At 54.9% G+C, this 22,208-nt stretch overlaps 3 protein-coding genes across 5 annotated transcripts in view; 2 read left to right on the forward strand and 1 right to left on the reverse strand.

The window, feature by feature from the left end:
- Window positions 1-104: 104 nt before the first annotated feature.
- KXD1 (KxDL motif containing 1) lies at window positions 105-2,706 on the reverse strand. Its single transcript, XM_062596237.1, has 5 exons — window positions 2,604-2,706; window positions 2,118-2,230; window positions 1,727-1,879; window positions 985-1,031; window positions 105-572 (listed from the first exon to the last, which is right to left on the reverse strand). Exons 2-5 carry the CDS (start codon window positions 2,210-2,212, stop codon window positions 337-339), a joined length of 531 nt encoding a protein of 176 aa, XP_062452221.1. The 5' UTR covers window positions 2,213-2,230; window positions 2,604-2,706; the 3' UTR covers window positions 105-336.
- A 285-nt stretch (window positions 2,707-2,991) lies between these two features.
- Window positions 2,992-9,421, forward strand: FKBP8 (FKBP prolyl isomerase 8). 3 transcript variants are annotated; one of them, XM_062596234.1, is made up of 9 exons: window positions 2,992-3,052; window positions 3,800-4,102; window positions 4,560-4,729; window positions 5,010-5,098; window positions 5,285-5,502; window positions 5,588-5,760; window positions 5,883-5,960; window positions 8,004-8,141; window positions 8,704-9,421. In XM_062596234.1, the coding sequence occupies exons 1-9, from the start codon at window positions 3,007-3,009 to the stop codon at window positions 8,788-8,790; spliced, it is 1,302 nt and encodes a 433-aa protein (XP_062452218.1). In that variant the 5' UTR covers window positions 2,992-3,006; the 3' UTR covers window positions 8,791-9,421. The 3 variants fall into 3 exon arrangements, with proteins under 3 accessions (XP_062452218.1, XP_062452219.1, XP_062452220.1); XM_062596235.1 differs by lacking the exon at window positions 2,992-3,052 and adding an exon at window positions 3,068-3,119; XM_062596236.1 differs by lacking the exon at window positions 2,992-3,052 and adding an exon at window positions 3,348-3,363.
- Window positions 9,422-10,091: 670 nt separating this feature from the next.
- Window positions 10,092-22,208, forward strand: part of ELL (elongation factor for RNA polymerase II) — a 54,415-nt gene continuing 42,298 nt past the window's right edge. The window contains exon 1 of the mRNA XM_062596276.1: window positions 10,092-10,246. Within this exon, the coding sequence (XP_062452260.1) occupies window positions 10,112-10,246 (135 nt within the window). The 5' untranslated portion in view covers window positions 10,092-10,111. The remainder of the gene's footprint in view (window positions 10,247-22,208) is intronic.

The raw sequence follows: 22,208 nt of genomic DNA on the forward strand, positions 1-22,208 counted from the left end.
GGAGAGCAAGGCGGCACGCGCGTGGCTGCGGTGGCACGCGCAGCCCTTCAGGCACTGCCGGGGAGATCCAGGCTGAACACACAAATGAGAACGGACAAGAGGCATTTCAAATCCATGTTTTACTTATTTGCCCATATCAGGCTGCAGGGTATGCACTATGGTGGCAGTTTAGAGGCAGAAGGGGTCTCTTCTTCGCTCAGCTGTCACCTCTCAGCTTTCACTTCCCTCTTCCAAAAAACGTAATGGCCAAGGAAACACACAAATATAAATACAGGACAGGAAGTTCTCTGCAGTCCAAGCAGCTGAGCTGGCTGTGGCCATACAGTAGCAATACACCTAGTCCAGGTCATTGACAGCTTCTTCATCTGTTAGACTCTGTCCGTTCACAGCCGGTGAATCGTACTGGCCTTGTGATAAATCCTCAAAATCCTGACTCATGGTTGGAGAGATAATGTCAGGGCTCGTGTCACAAGACTCCGTGCTCTGCTCAGAGGTAGCAATGGTAGTTGTCGTGCTTTTTGGAACAGGGTCAAAATCATCATCATCATCTAGAATCGGAGATTCGTGGATGTCTGAAAGAAAGATGCAGCTGTTAGTTCTGCTGCTTTGGCCATCCGTGACAGAGAAACATATGGCTCATGTAACACCAGGTATGCAAAAAGCTTCGTATAAGCACAGCAGAGAGTCTGCTCCCTTCCAAATTGAATTTTGACTGCACGTAACAGTAATCAATAAATGACTGATGTCACCTAAATTAGCAGCCATTTCTGGCTTTGTAACCTCTTAGAAGCAGATTTAAGAGAATAAAAAAGCTCTGCAGATTTTCACTGCCGCAGCCATGTGCTGGCTCATGCCTGGGTGTCTCAGTTCTTTAGAGGGGCCACAACTCCAGAAAGTTGAGTCGTGTGTTCTTAGGAAAGGCTTCCTAGAAAGCAAGCTGAGATAAAAGCTGCAAATCGGATCTAATAACAAGGAATCACTCACTGCTGAAGGCCTCCGGGTACTGTTTAGCTAGCTTCCCTTTCAGCGTCCTGCAAGAGCAGAGGAGAAAAAGAGAGCTAGGTTTACACACGAGCTGACAAATCCCCCGCAAGAGCGGCCTGGCACAGCCGGCCTCGGGGGCCGCTCAGGGGCTGAACCACATCCCTCGTCCTCTGACGCCCGGCTCGCGCCTCCCGCTGTAGTTGGCTCTGCTGCACTGTTGGGGAACGTTGCATCTTTCCAATCTGCTCCTCAGAAAGCCAAGCACTGTGCCAAGGGGCTCCCTGCGCTCAGAGTCAAAAGTTCCAGCATTACCCAACTCCCAGAGCTTTCCTGTCGCTCCCCATCAGGAAATCAGGTACTTCTGCAAATCCCGAGTTTCGTAACCCTCCCGAGCAGTGCCAGCACTGCGTCCCTCCCTGCTGACAGAGGGAGCGCAGAGAGTCACCGGCCAGGCTGGAAAGCAGGAATTGGGAATCCAGAAACTCCGACCTCAGCAACCAGTGCCCTCCCCACACCCACTCCCCTTCCTCTGCACATTTGCTCTGCTACGTGCTTCTCTCTCTCCACCCTTTTTTTGGTTTCCGTGACCATCCAGAGACCTGCATACAGGGGTGTCGCATTTCAACTCCTCTCTCTGCAGACACCTGTGATCTGTCTAGGTGAAGACAGACCTTTAGTTTAGGCATCTTTTCTCCCTTCCCCTTGCCGCCTGGGGGGACACTCCCAGCCCCCCCAGCCCCACCTGATTCTTCGGAAGATGCTGTCCAGGTCCTTTTTCATTTCAACCAGCGTCTTGGTGTGGTGCAGAAACCGCTCGTTCATCTGCTGCATGCGGACACTCGACAGGTTATTGAAGTTGAGCAGCATCTCGTTGGTCTTCTCAAATCGATCCAACCTGTCCAGAGCGGAAAGGGGGCTCTGAAGACGCCCTGTGACAGCCCCCCCCCCCCCCCGGCACAGCTCGCTCCCAGGGCCACACCCAGGGCCCGGGCACTCGCACCCTCGGCCCCGTGAGCAGCCGGTTCCTTCCCAGATGGCTGCCGTTAGCGCGGGGCGAAGTTCCGGAGGGAGGCCGGTCCCGCATCGCGTCCCATCCCGTCTCCCCCCCGCCCCCCCGGTCCAGGGGGACTCACATGTTCTTCTGGGCCTGGATGATGGCGTTGACATCCTCGGCGTTGACCATGCCCAGCACCCGGCCACAGAACACGCGCGAGGCCGTGGGCTCCATTGCGCCCGCCGCCGCCGCCTGCGGGACCAGCACAGCGTTGGCTCGCACCGGGGTTTAGGGCCCTCCCTGCCCCCCCGGTAACGGAGCTCCCCTGCCACCACCACGTCCCGGCCGCGGTAACGGAGCCCCCCCCGCCTGCCCTGCACCGGCCCCCGTTAGGGAACCCCCCCTTCCTCGCTCTGCCTTTTCCCGGCCCCGGTAACGGAGCCTCCCGAGGCCCCACCGAGGCCCTCCGCGAGCGGAGCCCCCCGTCCCCGCTGGGCCTCGGCTCCCCCGCCCGGTAACAGGGCCCCCGCCCCGCCGCGGCCCGGGCCGGCGAACCCCGTCCCCCTCCCCGGTTAAAGGTGCTGCTCGGGCCCGGGCGCCCGCCGGCTGCGGCCCGGTAACGCACCCGGGGGAGCCGGTCCCGGCGGCTTCACATGGCGGAGCGGCGCCGGCGCCCGCAGCGGCGCGGGGGTCTCGCCGCGCTTCCGGGGTGCGGGTCACGCAGCGCGCGACACCTGACGTCAGCACGCCCTTGCGTCACGGCGCCCTGCCGGAAGTGGCGGCCGCTGGCCCGCGGGAGGGGGGGGGAGGCGCCGTGTCCCCCCCCTCCACAGACCCTCCCCGCGGCGCGGCGCCCGCTGCCTCGCTACAAACACCCCGCCGCGCCGGGCGGGGACCCCCGGGACCCGCTCGGGGCGCCGGGAGCTGCGCCGCGGCCCCTTTAAGGCGGCGCGGCGCTCCGTCCAACGACGCGGTGACGAGCTCTCGCTCCGCCCAATGGCGTGGGCGCGGCGCGGCGCGGCGGCCCAATGGGAGCGGCGGGGCGGGGCCGGCGGCGGCTGGCTCGCGGGGCAGGTGGGAGCGGCGGGGGGCGCGCGGCGGCGGCTGTTGCTAGGGGGAGCCCCGGCGCGTGACGGCGGCGGTGACGTGGGGGGCGCGCGCGCGCGCCCGGGGCGGGGGGAAGCACGTGGGCGGCCGGGGGGGTCCCCGGCACCGCGGCGGGCGGCTGCGCTCCGGGGCCCGGGGCCCGGGGCCGGTGCCCTCCGCGGGGTGTCTCCTGCCCGGGCCCGGCTCCAGCGCCGCGCACAGGCCGCAGCGGGGCCGGCGCGGCGGCGGCGGCCGGGCCTCGCTCCCGCCGAGGCCCTTCGCTCCGCGGGGCAGCCTGGGTTCGGCCATCGGCCGGGGCGCTCGGGACCTTGGCCAGGGCTCGGTTCCGGCCGCCCGGCTCCCCGGGGGAAGGGGGAGCGCAGCCTCCCGCTGCCGGGCCCGCGGGTGTCTCGCTACGCAGAAGCGGGGCCGGAGCGCCTGGCTGCTCGGCTCAGCTTGTCAGCGCGTCCCGCGGGGCGGGGGGAGGCCCCGCAGACCCCCGGGGGCAAGGAGAGCGTGCTCCGTCCTCGCTGGCTGCTCTCCTTGGGGATGGGATGTGAGGTCTGGACGGGTGAGGGACGGTCGCGGCTCTCCAGCAGCGCAGGGCTGGTGGATCCTGTCCTGCTCCTCGTCACTGCTTGCGGTGCTCCGTCTGGGCTGGGGGAGGGCTGACATCTGCGTTCATCCCCACGGCAAACGAAGGACCAACCTCTTCCATGTCTTTTTCCCCTTTAGTTTGCTCCTCTCCCTGCTCCGCGGCAATGGCTTCCAGCGGGGAGGAGCAGAGCAGCAGCTCCCCAGACTGGGCGGACAGCGGCACGGACCTGTCATGCCCAGAGCTCACCGGAGCCAGCACCTCTCTGCTCGACAGCGGGGAGGATTTTGAGGTCTTGGAAGATGATGATGACGACCTGAGTGAGCTGCCCCCGCTGGAGGACATGGGCCGGGCGAAGACCCCGGCAAAGGAGGATGCCCAGCCTTCAGAGCAGGCGCCGGGGGAAGCAGCCGAGGACCCGCAGGAATGGCTTGATGTCTTGGGTAAGAGCTTGTGGAGGAAGCTGCTGCATCTTCCACTCCTGTCCAAGGCGCTGAGCTGGCCCACGGAGCTGAACGGGCTTCCCCAGGGGAGAATGGAAGAGCTGGGCTTCCCTGCAGCTCTGCGGGCGATCTGGGAGCGGCAGCCACATGCCAGCAGGCCGCGGCAGTGCAGGAAGAACTGGACAGACAGATTCACACCTGAGTCGGCACCCAGGGGCAGAGGCTGCTGCTGGGCTCTGCCGTGGTTCGTGGGGATCCATCGCTTAGGGCAGATGCGGCGAGATGGCCAGTGGGCAACCCAGCGGCACTTCCTGCAGAAGGAAGGCTGGCTGGTGCGGGAGATCGCTGCTGGAAACTGGGGGACGTGGCTTGGAGCCAGGCCGTCTCCCTTTCCCCTCCCCGTGCAGGGCCCTGCCGCTGCGGAGGGCTGACGTGCCTCCGCCTTCTCCTTGCCCAGGGAGCGGCTTGCTCAAGAAGAAGACTCTGGTGCCAGGGCAAGGGGTGGAGAGCCGGCCACGCAAGGGCCAGGATGTCACCGTCCGCTTGAAGGCCATGCTGGAGGACGGCAGCGTGGTGGAGGAGAACCCCAGACTCACCTTCACGCTGGGAGACTGCGACGTCTTGCAGGTAGGAGCCAGGAGGCCGAGCCCTGTGGCCGGGCTGCGGAGGAGAGCACACGGTTAGGGCTGCAGCACCAGGCTTCTGCACCTGCTCCCTCTAGTCTCGGCCTCCTGCTGACTGGGGATGGGGCACGGGCACAGGGCAGTACGGATGGCTAGCAGGGCCTGGAGTCAGCGACGGCCCTGGTTGTGCAGCCTGTCTGCTGGTGGGAAGCAGCCCCTTGGTCTCCCTCTCCAGAGGGGCAGGGCCCTTCGCTCACCTCCTTCCACAAAATTTATCTCCGTAGGCTCTGGACCTGTGTGTGCAACTTCTGGAAATGGGAGAAACAGCCTTGATCATGTCAGATGCAAAGTACTGCTACGGCTCCCAGGGCAGGTGAGTGTGGAGGGTGAGGAGTGGGGAAGGGCAGACCGGAGCCGCCTGGAGCAGCCTGTGGCTTTGGTGAGATGCAGGCAGTGCTAAATCCCCATGGCCCAGCCTGGCTGGGGGCTGGCAGAGGGGACAGCCATCAGCGTAGCCCTTCCTTTGCAAGAGCCCTCAGAGGTGCCCTGCTTGATACAGGAGCCCCGACATCCCACCCAACGCAGCCCTCACCCTTGAGGTGGAGCTGCTGGAGGCTCGGGATGCGCCGGACCTAGAGCTGCTCAACGGGAAGGAGAAGATAGGACTGGCCAACCGCAAACGAGAGCGCGGCAACTTCTACTACCAGCAGGCAGATTACGTGTTGGCCATCAACTCCTACGACATTGCCCTCAAGATCATCAGCTCCAGCTCGAAAGGTACCTGCTGCCGCTGTGGGCCTGCCCGGGGAGGAGGGCTGGGCTCCTGCTTTCCCGGTGTAACCGGGCTCTGGGATCCTTGCAGTAGACTTCAGCCCTGAGGAGGAGGCCGAGCTGCTAGACGTGAAGGTGAAATGTCTCAACAACCTGGCAGCCTCCCAGCTCAAACTGGACCATTACGAGGCAGCCCTGAAGTCCTGTAACCTCGTCTTGGAGCACCAGCCAGGGAACATCAAGGCCCTCTTCCGAAAGGGCAAGGTGAAGCTGGGCTCTGCCCTCTGCTCTCGACGGCCCGGCCCGGCCCTGCCGCGCGGGACGGAGGGTGGGGGGTGCGGGACGGCCCCTGCGCGCCCTGCTCAGCTCTGTGCCTCGCCTTCCAGGTCCTGGCCCAGCAAGGGGAATACAGCGAGGCCATCCCCATCTTAAAGGCGGCTTTGAAACTGGAGCCTTCGAACAAGGTAGGCTGCCGTGAACGCTGCCAGCGATTCTGTTGACCTGGGCTTTGCAGGGCTCTCCTCTTGGTCATGCAAAACTGCAAACCTCGGTGCTCCCGTGCAAGGGCTGGATAACCACGGCACGGTGCACTGCGTGCTAGCACCCCATGGTGCGATGTCTGAGCTTGTCTGAGCCAGCGGAGCCCTTATCTCCGGGTTGTGATACTCCCTCCCTGCCCTTTGGTCCTTGTGGCAGCAGGACTCCCTGCCAACCCGTCCCTTGCTCAGTAATCCTGCGCACAGGGTCCCGGACAGCCCAGCTTTGCGGAGCGGCTCCAGCGCCCTGCGCTGTCACCACAGAAAGCAGGGTGCAGCCGTGTCCCTGCAGTCCCTCGTGGCAGCCCAGAGCGGGATTCACCGGGCTGTGGGAGCCGCTGCAGAAGCCCTCGTCCTCCGTCCAGCACCCAGGCCAGTGCGAGGCATGAGTGATCCCTGGGTCAGGAATTTCCGGTTGGTTAATGATCAGCTGCTGGGCTGGAGCCTGGGGAGAAATCAGAAGCCCTGCCGGAGCCAGGGAACGGCCCCAGCCAGCCTGGGCTCGAGGCAGGCTGCGTAGCTGTACCGACAGGCTTCAGTCCTGGGTTGGGCTTGTTTTAGCTGCCCGCTTCTTGGGCATTTCACCAGAACATTGTGATTAGCATCATGTTTTCCGGTCCCCGAAGGCCGTGAGTAGGATGGGACCTGGGAAAGTAGGTGCTCTGTGGTTGAAAAGCGTGTGAGAGCCCCTGTTGCAGAGAGCTTGTGGTCTGAGAGCTCCCTGGGGAAGGCTGGGCTGCCCGGGAGCAGGATCTCGGGGAAGAGGCGAGCGAGCAAACCAGGATCGCAAACAGAAGCGAGTGCAGGTGGTATTGGTCGCCGTGAGCCCAGCTCTCCTCCACGTCTCGCGTGCCGTCAGCATTGGCTGGGCTGCTGTTCGCCAGCCCATTTGCACAAAGCTTTTAATTGGAGAGAGGTAAAAGAAATCAAGATGCCCAGCAGTGACATTACCAGTGAAACCAGAAGTACAGCAAATTACTGGCTGCTCCAGCTGGCTGTTGGGGTTCCTGGGGAAGTGCCTGCGCCACTCCAGGCGATGGCATTGCACGAGTCACGGGCTCCTCGTGCTCAAAACGGAGCCGAGAAACACTCGCCTTCACCTGCCCTCGGATGAGGGAACCTGGGTTCTCCGGGGCCGTCAAGCTACCGGCGGTGTTAGCTCAGTAAGCTGCTGCTTTGCACCGTCAAGACTTCTTAATGCGCTGGCAAGCGCCCCGTTTGCACTGCAGCGACGGGGTTAGCTCTGGGCCAGCGTCCCCAGACCGATACTGCCTTTAAAGCGGGTCGTGGCTGGCGGTGCCGCTCGGAGCGCGGCGTCCCCAGCAGAGGGCACAGCGCAGCCGTGCCGCCGGCCGGGCAGACAGACGGACGTCGCAGCCACTGGGCTGGCGCGATGTCCTTACCACGGCCGCCGCTGACGTGGGCTCTGGGCGGCTGCTGGGGACGGGGCTGCGCGTCCAGGGCTCTGGGGAAGCCGCCGGCGCTGGGCCCGGCTTGCACCGATCCGAGCTCGTCCCTGTTCGGCAGACCTGCGCTTCTCGCTGCGTGCCCGGCGTCTGCGGGCTCTGCCTGGGCAGCAGAGCTTTATGCCGCCGAGCTGCCTCCGAGCCCAGCGTTTTCTGCGGCTCAGAGCGCTCAGGCGTGTGCCAACACACTCCCGCGTGCCCGGAGCTCGCGGGTCTTACTGCGATCCCACATCAGACCGGGTTGAATTTAAACCTGCTTTCCTGGCCTGCTTCCAGGCAGAAACGCAGGAGAGCTCTGGCACGTCTGTCCCTGAGGCAGAAACTTTTGAATCTCTATTAGAGGAGAAAATCCTTTCCGTGGTGCCTGTGCAATCCGCCCTGGGCACCGCTCTCCGCTGCCAGGTGTGGGCGGCGGGTGCCCAGCGCCGTGCTGCTGTCCCCGTCCCCTGCCCTGCGTGGCAGGGTGGTGGGGCCCGTCACTGCAGCGCTGCCCTCTCCTTCCCAGACCATCCACGCCGAGCTCTCCAAGCTGGTGAAGAAGCACGCGGACCAGAAGAGCGTGGAAACGGAGATGTACAGGAAGATGCTCGGGAATCCCAGCACCAGCGGTGCCCCAGCGAAATGCAAAGACAAGCTGCCCTGGGTAAGGCTCGGTGCTGCGGCGGGTCGTGCCAGGGCGAGCAGAGGGGCCGCGAGGGCTTCTCCTGAGCCCGTGCAGCAGCTCCGCTCCCGGGCGGAGGGACCCACGCGCGGGTGCAGACACCCCGGCTGAGCAAGGCCAGCTCCCGTGCGCTGGGCTGTGCCGTCCCCGCAGCCCTGCTGGGAGCATGTGGCCGGCCCGGGGCCAGCGCGTGGCCAGCGTGCCAGGAAAGCTCTGATAGCTGCTGCCTCGCTCCTGGCCCCGGCCATGCCAGCTGGAGGCTCTGGCCTCTGCTCCCAGCTGCTCCGAGCGCCGGCGGCTGGAAATCACTGTCAGCTGGGCTGGCCGGAGAGCTGCGGCACACGCTGTCCCCGGGCCGCGCTGGGCACGGCTGACACAGCGCTTGCCTTTTTGGGCTGTGTTATCTCGGATGCGCGCCGTGCCCCGGCGCTGCTCCGTCTCTTTGCGGCCCCGTGGCCGGGCGCCAGCGCGGCGGGAGGGCGGCGCGGGGCCGGGGCACGCCGCGTGCGTGCCGTCACGTTGCCGGTGTCTCCCTCTTCTGCAGTCCATCCCCTGGAAATGGCTCTTCGGCGCAACAGCCATCGCGCTCGGTGGCGTGGCCTTGTCCGTGGTCATTGCAGCGAGGAACTAACGGCACCGGCAGAGCCGCACCGCCGGGACCCGTGCCGGGACCGTGCCACCCTCCTGCTCAGGACGAGCCAGGGCTTCTTGGGGCCCGGCGGCTCTGCCAAACCCCCCTCTGCGGAGTGGTAATCGCCGAAATAAGGATGTGCTCCCTGCCGGAGGCGCCGGACCCCCCTCCCAACGGCCGCCCGGCGCTTCCCGCACCCCTTCCCTGCGTGGTTGGGTCCCGCCGTGGGGACGGAGACCCCCGAACTTGCCCCGGGTGCGTCGGGAGCATCTGCACACGGGCAAGTCGCCGTCGATGCCAACCCAGCAATACGCGGCGGGCGCCGCGCTGCCCAGCCCCGCGGCAGGGAGCGGCGGCGGGAAGGACGCCCCGCTGCCCTCCTCGGCGCGGCCCCGGCCTCTGCGACGCCGAAGGAAGCCAAAGAAACCCGGGGTGCGAGGGATGTGTCCCCTCGCGCCGGCGGGGCCGCCTTCCCCTCCCTCCTGGCTCCTCCGTCCCGTCGTCCGCGCGCCGGGACCCGCAGCCGCCGTCACTGTCCCCGGTCTCAGAGATCCGCTCGCGTGGAGTTGTACGCGCTCTCCTCCCGCCCCCGGCCGACTGTGAAATTCCCAATAAAAGGACAATTCCTTCATTGCCGGGACTCTTCCTTTCGGGCTGGGGGCCGCCGAGGCCGCTCTGCGAGCCGGGAGCCGGCCCCTCTGCTCGGCTCCTGGCCGTGGGGGAAAGGGGATCCTCGTCCCGGATCGCTCCAGCACCTGCTCCCACCTCGGGGTGCCCCGGTGGGCCGGGGGCACTGCCTGTCCCCCCCCCCCCCCCGGGGTGCCCGAGGCCTGCAGGCCTGGCCTGGCGGCATGACGCCTGCTGCCCGGACCACCCCCCCCCCCCCCGGCCATACCCGGGAGGGGTCCCCGGTGTGTGTGGGGAATGACCCCGGGGGGGGAGAGGTGGCGGGGTGGCCGTTCACCCCCCCACACCCCCCTCTCCTTCCTCCGCCCTCCCGCAGCCCCGGGGCTCCTCCAGCACCGGAGGGCTGCACCAAACCACTCTCCCCGCCATGCCCCGCGGCCTCGATTTGCATATCCCCGCCTCTTCCCGCCGGCTCCCAATCCGGCGCGGCGGCCCGCTGGGGTTGGCCAATGGGAGCGCGCGCTGCCCACCTCCTTGCCCCAGCAACAGGCGCCCCGAGTGGGCGTGGCCTGAGGAAGCGGAGGGCGTGGTTCTCCCCCCCCCACACACACACCTCATGAATAATGTATGAGGGGGGCGTGGCGGCGGCGGGAGGCCCCGGCGGCCCAGGCGCGGAGGGGGAGACGGTCCCAAGATGGCGGCGCTGCAGGCGGAGCGCGGGTACGGGCTGTCCTGCGGCCGCCTCGGCCGCGGCACCCGCGTCTCCGTCTTCCACGTCAAGCTCACGGAGAGCGCGCTGCGCGCCTTCGAGAGCTACCAGGCCTGCAAGGTAGGGGCGCGGCGGGCGCGGCACCCCCCCTTCCCCGCCGCCGCGGGCCGCCACGAGGCCCCGGCCGCAGCCCCCGGGCAGCGGGCGGCAGCGGCGTCGCTGGGGCGGCGGCGGGAGCGGCCTCGCGCCGCCGCCCTGCCGGCGGGTGACGGGCAGCGCGGCGGGGCGGCCCCGCCGGGCGCGGGGATGCTGGTGGGGGCCGTGGCCCCGGCGGGTGACTGAGGCGCCCGCGTATCCCCCCCCCCCTGAAAAAAATGGGGGAGAAGGCCCTGCCCCCCCCCCCCCGGTAAGAGCTTGGAGGGAGGTCGGGGGGTCTCGGTGTGCCCCCCCCCCCCCCGGTATGTGCTTGGGGGGGGATCGAGGGTTCTCGGTGTGGCCCCCCCCCCGGTATGTGCTTGGGGGGGGGATCGAGGGTTCTCGGTGTGCCCCCCCCCCCCCCCCGGTAAGTGCTTGGGGGGGGATCGAGGGTTCTCGATGTGCCCCCCCCCCCGGTATGTGCTTGGGGGGGGGGATCGAGGGTTCTCGGTGTGCCCCCCCCCCCCGGTAAGAGCTTGGAGGGGGGTCGGGGGGTCTCGGTGTGCCCCCCCCCCGGTAAGTGCTTGGGGGGGATCGAGGGTTCTCGGTGTGCCCCCCCCCCCGGTAAGAGCTTGGAGGGGGGTCGGGGGGTCTAGGTGTCCCCCCCCTCCCCGGTAAGTGCCTGGGGGGGGGATCGAGGGGTCTAGGTGTCCCCCCCCCTTCCCGGTAAGTGCTTGGGGGGGGATCGAGGGGTCTAGGTGTCCCCCCCCCTCCCCGGTAAGTGCTTGGGGGGGGGATCGAGGGTTCTCGATGTGCCCCCCCCCCCGGTAAGTGCTTGGGGGGGGGGATCGAGGGTTCTCGGTGTGCCCCCCCCGGTAAGTGCTTGGGGGGGATCAGGGGGTCTCAGTGTGCCCCCCCCCACTAAGTACCTATGTGGGAGGGTCGAGGGGTCTCAGTGTGCCCCCCCAGTAAGCCCCTGTGGGAGGGAATTGGGGGATCTATGTGTACCCCACCCAGTACGTGCCTGGGGTAGCTCGGGGGTGTGTCTGTGTGTGCCCCCCCCCCCGGTAAGTACCTGGGGGGGCTCTGCTCGTCCCCCCCCACCCCGGGAGGTGCCTGGGGGACCCCAGTGTTCCCCCCCCTGCCCCGGTAGGTGGCTCGGAGGACTGGGGAGGGGTCACCTGGTAAGTGACTGGGGAGATGGGGGGCACTGTCGATGCTCCCCCAACGAGGCGACTGAGGCAGCTGGGTGTCCCCCTGGTAGGTTGAGGTGGGGGGGTCGCTGTGCCCCCCCCCCCCCCCCCCCCGAATCCCCGGGTCGGTGCGCGGCTCCCCGGGGCACCCCAAGCCAGGCTCCGGCCCTTCCAGTGGGGCTGTATTTTGAAATTTCCAGATTGTCTCTTCCGAGATATTTCCTTGAAAGGCGTCCAGAGAGCTTATTAGTCATGTAAATAAAGAATAATGGAAATACTCAGCATCTGTCGTTATGCTGTATCTGAGAGGAGTTAAAAAGCTGTCCTTTTTATTATTATTATTTTCCTCCTCTGATCCTTCAAAGAGTCTATCTGTATCTGTCTCTTCACCTTGCCAGGGAGCTGGGGAAAGCTGGGAACCTAACCCGTTTGTCATTAGGAGCGTCCTGCCTGCCAGCTTCTGTAGGATAAACCATATGTTGTCACAACACTATTTTTAATTTAGGGTGTTGGTTACATCACATCACTGTGTTGGGCAATCTCTGTATGAGGACGAAAGTAATTACGGTTCCAGGGTTTATCAACTTATACTTTAATTAGTGTTTATCAGCATTATGAGAAGTCAGTAGCAATAAGTGTCTTGGATATGGACTTAGTTGTTACTACTCTCTCCAAATAAGAAAAAGGAAAAAGAAACACAATCTATGTATTAGAAAAGCCTTTCCTTTTGGGGGAGGGAGAGTAGGAAGACTACAGGCAGCTGTGTTAAATATTTGGGGAAGCTATTCTGAGTCCATGTCATACATGAATAGTGGTGTTTATTTTCTAAATGAAGTCTGGTCTCTAGATTGTTTGGTGGCCAAGGGCCACTAATGAATTTTGCTTCCTTCACCACCACCCAAAAGAGAAATAGTCAAAGGCTACTGGTGATTAAATGGGCAGGAAAGGATAAGAGCAGAAGAGCTCACTTGTTTGTATTGTGAATAACGCAACAATTAGCGGGCTATTAAACACATATGCTCATTCTGCATTTGCTCTATAAACAGTTTCTCCAGCTTGTTGAACTTCTGTGCTTCCTCTGAAATGCTCTGCTAAGGAGATGCCAAGAAGCGACTCTAACACACCTTTGGAGTGTGTGTTTGTGGAAACTAAGCTTTGATTTAATTTTGGTCTGTAGTAGGTAAATGGAAAAAAATTGCTAAGGCTGCTGCTCAGTTGAGTTTTAAATGTGGTATAACTGACGACAGTGTTGTGTAATATGTATAATAGCCTGGAATCCAATACTGTTGTTTGTGTTACCTTAAGTCCAACATGTGTGCAGTCTGACCTGTTTTATGTACTAGGATAGCACGTTAGTATGATTTCTGCGACAAGTCTCTGTATCTTTGCCAGAACAGTCAGACTTGTATCTTCAGTTGCTCGCTTGAGTTTGTTCTTGGTCTAATAATAATGTATTGGGATTACATAATCCAGAAATGATCACCCAGCTGGGCTAGCTGCCATTTGCTTTTAGTGTCCCCTCTGCCAGAGCATTTGTGTTCCTGATGTGGGGCTGTATCACGTGTGGATTAGGCCACAGGAATATGGAGAAATGATACTTGGCTTCTTGAGACTCTCCTGCTTGAGTCTCTGCTAAACTGTCCTTGTCCCAGTGAAGAGACTGCTGCTTTTTTTCACATATTGATGTCCAATTCCGTGTTTCAGGAAGTTGTTTCTGTGTCGTATGGAGAGAGAACATGCAGAGAACTGCGGAGGTCCAGGCTGCAGGGCTCTGTGCTCCTACTGGTCCATAAAGGGTTTCTGTATTTAGTGACAGACCTGAAAAAAGTGCAACTCTCCTTACAGCAAAAAAATAACATCAGCGTCATGTAGAGGCACCCTAAGAGGCTGCATATCTACTTCTTGTGTAACTTGCCGTTCCTGAAACGATTTCCGTGCAGTTGTGAAATTATGAGCACTGACTGCCGAGTTCTACAGCTGAAGGTTGGGCATTGGAAAATGTGTCCTAAGTAAACTTGCCCAGTGATGAAATGGAGCTGTTTTGGTGTTTTAGCCTAAAACAACTCTTATGGTTCTCCAAGGACTGTAGTTCTCTGTTAACTTTGCTTTAATCTGCATTTCCTTTGAGTGTATGTGCAAGCTGTGCTTAGCTGTTCCCCCTCCACCCCCAAGCGGGGCATGACTGTTCCTCATCTCTGCTGGTCTGTCACCAGCTGTCTTGCTGTCCCACTACAAGGGAACTCCTTGTGTGTCTGCCTTTATTTCCCTCTTTTGGTCTTTATCTTGGATCCTATCTGTAACATTTTGACAGGATGTTATATTTGTTGTCATCTACTCTACCTAGATATGTCTCAGTACATGGCATTCAACTTTTGCTTTTCACACCCATATTTTTAGCATCATAAGGGGGTTTCTGGGTAAGTAGAAATCTGAATGCACAATTCTGGACGTTACATGGCAGATCGAAGCGTCTCTTGGCAATTGGTACATCTCATGCTAATGCGGCATAGGTGCTGATGGTACGTGAACGGTGTTACAGCTGTTCATGGAACCTTTATCGGGGAATTTCCAGACTTTTGAGTGTTTTTTTTAAATACTATTTTTGTGGTTTAAGGAGCAGTATTTGTCAGCAAGGGTGATGGATAATCTTTTGACAACAAGTGTCATGATTGCAGTTGCACCTTTCTCCATTACTTGTGGCCTGTGTGTTGACCTAAGCGTAGCTGATGAATGTCACGCAAGCTTCTGCAGCCAGCCCTAGTCCTGGCTTGCAGGGTGCCTGCACGCAGCAGCCTCTGTAAAGATGTAGCTTTAGGACTGCAAAAAGGGTCTTGGCATCCTGCTCAGGTCAGTCGGTGAGTGGTGCAGAAGCAGCTGGACGGTGCCTCCTCTTTGTGTGTTAACTCTGTCCCTGCTATATGAAGTATTTTGAGCTGAAGCCACCAGTGGATTCACTGGTGAACTTTGGCAGATGCACAAATATTTATTGGGGGCTGAGATAACCAAAGCACACTGCCCCGTGCTCTACTGTCTGAGTGAATTTTGGAACCCTGTCTGACAAGTGTGGCTTCCCCGCTCTTGGAGCACTCTGCGTTCCCTGTGCCTTCCGTGCTCTCTTCAAACCAGTAATGGCAAGAGCAGTGTTTTCTTAAAGGTGAGGATTAAACCAAACCTCATACAGTCACCTTAAAATAAAAAATAAAAAAAAAATAAAAAAACCCTTTCGTTTTAGAGCAAATTATTATAGATGCCTTAATCTTACTATGTTCTGAGTATGAAATGCCAAATTAAGTCTCTTGCTGTCATTACAGGATTTTTAGGGTAAAGCATATCTCTTCATGCTGACCTGAGGCTTGAAAGCTTCTTACAGGTGTCAGGAGGAGAACAACGTGGCCTTTGAATCAAAATTCATTAAATTATCCTAAAGCCTTTTGCATCATTACTCCTTTCCCGTAACCTGTTTTCTCCTGCCCTATTAATTCACCGATGCTGTAGTCTGTCAAAAGTGAAGCTGTTATGACATCAGTAACATGAGGCTGTGACATTACTAAATGAATCAGCCGCGAGGAGGCTGGTTAGAGAGGAAGCTCATGGTACACGTACATCTCCTCGAGATCAGCAAAAATGGGGCAGGATATGCAGAACATGCCGAACTGCTAAACTCTTGCTAAATGTTCTTAATGTTGACCTGAATGTGGCACCTCCCATTTAAAGGAGGGGGACAAAGAGACATTTAACATTGTGCGTGAGGAATGTTTTGGCCCCTGGCAGTTTCCTTTCAATTATTTAGGGTAGCTTTTTCTCTCAACCATATACCATTTAGATCTGCTCAAATTATAGATTCGTCTCTATAGTTTTCAAATTGCATGGGAAAGAATTGTCTGTAATTTACATCTAAAGTGACGTACAGTTGCTATGGGATTCAGTGGCAAATTATAAACCCATTATGCTTTTTTTTTTATATACTGGTGGTAACAGACTAAAGAAGTAGGTCTATTGGTGACATGCCAAGGGAAAACAGAAAGTTTGTGACAAAATCCTTGTGACTGACAGTGCTTTTTTTCAAACACGATCTGCTTTTTATCAACAAATCATATGTCTTGAATGGATGCTATTAATTTAAAAAGCTGCATTTGTGCATTAATATTTTTTTTTGCTCTCTAACATTACTGGGGAGCAAACTTGAAGAGTAACCCCTTAGATTGATTTCCCCCTCCAATTCCCAATCTTATGAGGCTACTTTTTTTTTTTTTTCTTTTATGCAACTGGAGCATTTTGGCACTTGTGTCAATGGATCTAGCAGCTGGATCTTGGCAATTTTATTCATTACCTTACAAGACTAAAGCCTTGTTCCAGCTTATTCTATAGTTTCTTATTGAACTTAAACAGCAGCAAAGGGAGGAATGAAAGCTATTATAATTTTTTTTACTTCTGTCTGAAGCCTATCTGATCAAATGCAACATTCAGATTAGTCTCTTTAAAATAGTCTTGCAGTGACCTCTTACCTGACTGATGTGCACTGTAACAAATTGTGCCTCAAGTGGCTTGTGTGCTTGCTGTAAACCAGTCAGTGTTCAGCATGTGCAGTCTTAATGGCTCATGCTCCAGCATCATTTTTTTTTCTGAACCAGTCTGAAGTGCTCTGTCCTGTTTAGTTAGTTGCTGTCATAGTGCTCCTTGGCAGACGGATGGTGACTGTTGAAATAGTTCGCTTGCGTAGTGCAGGCTCTCTTGGGATAGCAGAGCAGTCCTTATTACTCGTGAGCATGGGGAAGTTTATTTTAAAAGATATTTGAAATCTCATTAGTAAACGAATGGGTTATCTCCTAAACAGTTTGCCCATCCCCCGCTTTGTATTAGACTCACTTTGGTCCGTAAATTCTAATTGTAAACTTGTGAAGCATCTCCAAATCGCTGGTGTTTGTGTATGTTGAAAAATGGAAGGGACAGACTGCATGCGTCACTCTTATACTAATTTGTGCCAGCTAATCCATGGGAGAAGAATACATTTTGGCTGACTTAGTGGTTTTGCTGCTAATGCACAAGAGAATGCATTTGAATGGATGGAGTGGCTGCATGGGTTTAGGTAGACTTTGAAGAGATGCATGTGTCTGGGATCTAATTTGTGTATACGGTCATGGAATATGTTGGCTTTATTTTGTTTTAGGGGAGCAAGAGTGGAAGTGGAGGCGAAAAGTGGTGTTCAGCTCAGCGTCAGGCATAACTTCAAGAAGGATGAGCTCAAGTTACCTCTGAATAATTAAGGTTAATGTTGTTTCTAGAGGGACTGTTATCAGAAATGACTTTAATGCTAATGAAAAAAAGCTGGATAACATGGACTTTCCTAATATTTTATCCACAGAGTGGATACGGAAGAGACATCACCAGAACTAGTAGTCTTCGTCCACCATTCCTTAGCTTGACCTAGATGCATTATCCAGGGAAGGAGCTTGGATTTGCTGATAAGAAGAGTTTTCTATAGTAGCTCGTGTGTTGCTTAGAAACATCCCGTGCACATAAGGCAATTTTTGCACACCATGGTAACCTAGTATTGCCTTTTGACTGCCTTTTTTTTTTTTTTTAAGAATTGTTATAATAAACAGGATGATAACCCTCTGCAGTTGATTTGCAGACTGATGGTGTGTATCACTGCTGTAGTGAGAAAGCAAACTTCCAAAAACCAATCCTTTTTACACTGCTCCAGCAAAAAGGCAGTCTAGAAAAACACTGTGCCGTGCACTTGGTCTCTCCTTTCTTTACATTGGACTAGTGCCTTTTTAATTTAAAGAAACCAACATTTGTTTAACTCGAAAAGAGGTCACTGCTTGTGAGGATGACTTTACTTAGCTGCCCACCTCCACCCAACTTGAATCTTCCCTGATGTAGCTACGGTCTGCCTGCTGTTAACCCTCTATTTTTCCTATCTGTGCAGCAGAACCTCTCCTTGTTGTTTGAGATGCAGGAGGAAATGCTTTAGCCTAAGGCTTTCATGGAAAGCTGAGATATTTTACTGTCTTAGAGTCTCTTCAGGCCAGCTGCCACTATTAGCATTACTCTTCTTACGTGCAGAACCTGCAGCCGTCCCTGGAGGCTCTGGGCATGGTCCTGGGGCATACCTCTCCACTGCAGAAAAGTAGGTCATCGTGGGGAAGAGGGCTGAATCCAGTGTCTTGAAGTATAATCTGTGCGTACGATTGCAAGCAAAGGCTTGACTTACGCTTTTGGCTTTGGCCTCTTTTCCAGATTATGCTATCAGTTTAAAGGCAGGTGCAGACTTCTGCTTTAGATTTGTGCCCACCTGTGATGGGGATCAGCAAGTACTGCAGAAGTTCCTAAGAACAGCTGGTCATCTACACCTTTGTAGCAGTTTGATTTCACCGGTACAAACATCCTCTTCACTGCTTGCTTGAAACATTTCAAGACCTGTGTGCTATAGTTGGTAGGCTGTCCTCTGATAAGAGAGCCATCACCTGATGCTCGAGAAGTTTTGTTCATACAAGATCTGTGCTGTGAGAATAGTTTCAGCTAATTGTCATTATCTAGCAAGAATAAACGTGTTACATAGAGGCTTAGCAAAAAGCCCAGCAGGATGGAAGAAACGCTCGCTCAGTCAGCATCATTATGCCCAAAAGATCTGTAGTTTCTAAAACCAAAGTGGAAGACATTAAATTAACCTTTTTTCAGTATTCTTGCTCACTGAGGGCCTCTTCTGTGATGGGCTGCAATCAATACATTATGTGCCAGTTGTGGTTATTTGAATCATATTTCCACATTTCAGTGTCTAGACTCTATGTTTGTGTGAGTTTTGTTGTACCTTTCCAGCTCCAGCACTGATTTCAGTTGTTTTTGGCTCTTGCTTTCTATGAGAAAATCAAATGGACTGTGTTTCTGTCTTTCCCAGTCCCCCAAAAGAAGGGAACATGGGAACTGGCAGAATTTAGTTTCTTAAGCTTTCTTTGCCTCCATTTTTCTCCCTTTTGAGAGAATCTGCGTGTGGATGAGCTGTTTTCTGCCATTTGGTGACTAGTAGACAAAAGTGAAGACAGTCAATGGCTAGAGATAAATCTCTCCCTGGTTCTTGGATGGAAAAGAATGTGCTGTGAAAAAGGGGGATGATCCTAGTGTAGGAGACAAAGGAGAGAAAATGGAAAAATACACATTTTAGAAACTAAAAATCTTACGATAATCCACATAAGAGCGTTTTTTGAAAATAAAGCGGACTTGTAATTGACTTCAACTGCTATGCTTTGAATATCTGCAAATGCAAGAAAACTTATAGCTAAAAACAGTGCCGTAGACACGATTATATTTACATTCAGTGGGAAGCACACTTGATCTGTGTTGGGTAAGTCTGAGAGAATTTCTCTGCCATGCTTAGAGAAGTTGATAATGACATGGGTGTAAATTACATCAACCTTACCGCCACTAGAAGCTTGGACAGGCTTCAGTGTCATTAACTGTAACTACCAAAAGGAAGCGCTGACTTAGGAAGAAAGCAATGCATAAACCTGATCTGAGACTCTGCTAGTTTTTGATTCTGAAAGCTAAACTCTTGGCATATAATAAAGCATATTATGGACAAATTAGTGAAATGAAACAATGCTCACAATTCATAATTGACTTGTAAAGCTTGTTGCCATGAAATTTAGGAAGTTTAAGTGTGTTTGAATAACAAGAAAAATTGGTGATATGGCGTGTAAAGAGTAGAAGGTTGTGGTTACAACCTCTCTGTGCATCTTTGCTGGTGCATTTTGCTTCCACTTTTCTCCTGGTGTTTGGGATGATCTATCTTGTTGTCAAAACATTGGCTTTACCTCTTCCAGAGATTACGATACACATAAATGTTAGAGTAAATTCTTCCATTCCTTACAGATCCAGGATTCAGTGGATGCTTTTCAGAGCCTGGGCTGGGCGGAGTGGCAGGGAAGCAAATTTTTTCCACCCTGCCTGAGCTTGGGCAAGCGGAAATTGTGTCTTGGAAGCCATATAAGGTAGTCGTCTCTTGCCAGGCTCACCTTTCCACTGGGAGGCTTAGGAAGGGAGCAGCCCTTGCTCTCAGGGAGAGCTTAAGGTCTGCCCAGCCTTTGAAGTTGTTCGCTACGAGTCTGACACTTGCTGGAGGTGTGGTGTGGTGGCCCTGATTAGGTCACAGCAACTCATTAACTTCCTGACTTGTGGGGCTTTAACACGTTGTCCCAAAATGAATCTGCAAGCTTGTGATTCAGAATGAAACTGCTATAAACTGCCTGGAACTGGGAAGAAGTTCACTCCAGTCAGAATATGGAATCATCTCCTGTCGCTGGGTTTCTTCATTTCCTTCAGCAGTGTCTGATGTGGGTGCTGCTAAAGACGGACTGGACCAGGGAGGACTTTGCTGTTCTCTGAAACAATAGTTCCTGTGTCCTTTCATTAAATTTTTTTTTTTTAAACACTGATAGCTCCTGCCTGAACTTCCAGGGATATTCAGCTGTCAGAGCTGATGAAACGTGAATTGTGACCTCTGGTCTGTTTTCTCGCAGAGTTAAGAACTTCCTGCGCGGCCCGTAAATAGTCTCTTTCAGTGCGTAGGAGCTTCACTGGCCAGTTTCTTTTGAAGGGTGCTTTCGGTGACACCTGCGACAGACCTTGCTCACTGGTTTCCCGACTCGGTGCTTGCCGGGAAGCTGTGTTTTGGTGGGAGTGCTGTGGTCCAGTTGCATGCTCTGCTTCCCTCTCCAAGAACAGTGATTTAAAAAGAACCGTAGTTATCTGAGGGCTTTTCCCTGTCTGGGTTTTTGGTAGGGAAGTTCCTCTACTTATCCTATTGACTTTTCTACTCTTTAAGATCTGAAATGTTTCCTGCATTGCTACTTTGAGGGAGCATTAGTGGGGTTCGCATTCTCTAATGTCTTTGAAGGGCGGAGGATGGTTACTGTTCGATTTCTCATAGCTTCTGGGTGCTGTGCACCTCAGGAGTGGCCTGGTTTTGACACATGTAATGGTAGCTACTAATCCTCACCCTTATTCCATAAATAAAGGGTAATTTTTTTGCATTTGCTTTTTTCTAAAGGAGAAACAAAATGATGCAGCTGAGCAATTGTACTGTAATAAACCATGCGTCCAGCCTGGAGTGTCAAGCAGGCGTCTGCAGACAGGGAGTTCTGAGACGCACACAGGCTTGCTAAGGAAGCTGGGTTTAGTTTAATCTTTAGGAACATGGGGATAGGAAGGGGGAGGCAGTAAAGGATAAAGCAAAAGATGCTTAAATAACCTGTATGAAAGTAAATGGGTTACCTTAAATCTGCTTGAAATATGTCCTTTAGTTGATGTGGAAGGTAGTGGTGATTAAAACCAATTTCTGGAGGCAGGATGCCGAAATCCTTTACAAATGCATCAAGGACTTTGTTCATCATGCATTAAAATGTTGCAGCAGTGATTACTGCATTAAAATCTAGAACGTTCCTTTTGTGTTTCTTAAAGCAAGAAAAAAGAGATTTATTACCTAGAAGAGTTGGTGTATTGTAGTCTCAGGCAGGTTTCCATGACCTTCCCACTGATACTCTGCAGTCATTTGCACTGGAGATGTATCTAATGCAGGTGCTGCCTGGATCTTGCTCCAAGTTTCGGCTTTCTCATGCAATTAAAGCTGTTGAACTCAATATAAAGGCCTTTTTTCTTGTCACTGAGACAAATTTGAGGACACTGACATCAGGAAGAAACATTATTTTATTATAACCTCAGATGGGTTCAGTTATAAAAGCAAAGAATTTCTGCTAACCAGAACTTGTGTGGATTGTTATATTTAGACCCAAAATTCTGGTCAGACAATTAAGTGACAGCTCAGTAGTCATACCGCTTCTTTTGCATGTATGAGTGAGATTAACTGACTAGACCTACTCTGTAAGGCAAAAGAGATTCTCTATCTTAATGTATGAAATCTCTTGGGAGTTTTGGGCATAGACCCAGTGAGACTTTTTGCAGGTCTGTGGTCAATCTCTGTTTCGTCAGCAGAGGTTGTATGTTTTTACTGTTCTTATCTTAAAATTTTTCATGTTCATTTTGGAAATTTGTTGTAACCTTAACTTTCACAGGTGTCCTTGTGGGGAGCAAAGAAACATCTGACTTTTTTTTTTTTTTTTTTTTAAGGAGTAGGTTTTGCCAGTTCAGAAGAGTATGTTCTTTCTTTTACTGTTTGTCACTTTATTTTTGGAGCAAGTTTGTTACCCACCAGCCTGGCAGTGCAAATAAGAACGTAGTTAAAACAGTGTGGGTTCTGTGCTTTTGACCAAAAGGCCTGCTGAAGGAAATGGAGTACCTCATTTAACTCAGTAGTGGCTTCTCCAGTCTGCTGCGTTCAGTTTGCTATCGGAGAAGAGGAAACGTCACCAAAGGATGGTGTTTGCTAAGAAGCAGTTAGCAGCAATGTGATAGGGGAGGGTATTTAACACACTAAGGTTAGGATATGATAGCAAATCTAATGTGGCTGTTCTGCCTAATACTTCAGTTGGGATTTTTGGGGGCAGCATCCCTCAACGGTGGAGGACATTAGCATATGTGTCTTCTCACTGTCTTCATGAGGGAGTTAGTGATACGTAGAAAATTTCAGTGACTCGGTGGAGTCCTTACTGAATACTGACTTCTGTTGTGTTGAGGCCCGGTGAGTTTTGGAGGACCTCTGTATGGATGTCCACGATGTCTGAAAGCAAAAAGCGGTTGCGTCTGAGCTGCTTTGAGCTTTTATGGTTGCTCTGGCTTGTGTGGTTCTAATCGTAGGA

Source organism: Rhea pennata, chromosome 27, assembly GCF_028389875.1.
Source record: "Rhea pennata isolate bPtePen1 chromosome 27, bPtePen1.pri, whole genome shotgun sequence".
NCBI lineage: Eukaryota > Metazoa > Chordata > Aves > Rheiformes > Rheidae > Rhea > Rhea pennata.

Excerpts from the sequence above, each read along its gene's own strand:
- KXD1 (XM_062596237.1), bottom strand. The coding sequence starts at position 2,212 with ATGGAGCCCACGGCCTCGCGCGTGTTCTGTGGCCGGGTGCTGGGCATG. Across the intron at positions 1,880-2,117 it reads ATCCAGGCCCAGAAGAACAT|GTTGGATCGATTTGAGAAGA; the intron begins GTGAGTCCCCCT and ends CGCTCTGGACAG. Across the intron at positions 1,032-1,726 it reads AGCATCTTCCGAAGAATCAG|GACGCTGAAAGGGAAGCTAG; the intron begins GTGGGGCTGGGG and ends CTGCTCTTGCAG.
- FKBP8 (XM_062596234.1), top strand. The coding sequence starts at position 3,007 with ATGGGAGCGGCGGGGCGGGGCCGGCGGCGGCTGGCTCGCGGGGCAG. Across the intron at positions 4,103-4,559 it reads GGAATGGCTTGATGTCTTGG|GGAGCGGCTTGCTCAAGAAG; the intron begins GTAAGAGCTTGT and ends CTCCTTGCCCAG. Across the intron at positions 5,761-5,882 it reads CCCTCTTCCGAAAGGGCAAG|GTCCTGGCCCAGCAAGGGGA; the intron begins GTGAAGCTGGGC and ends CTCGCCTTCCAG.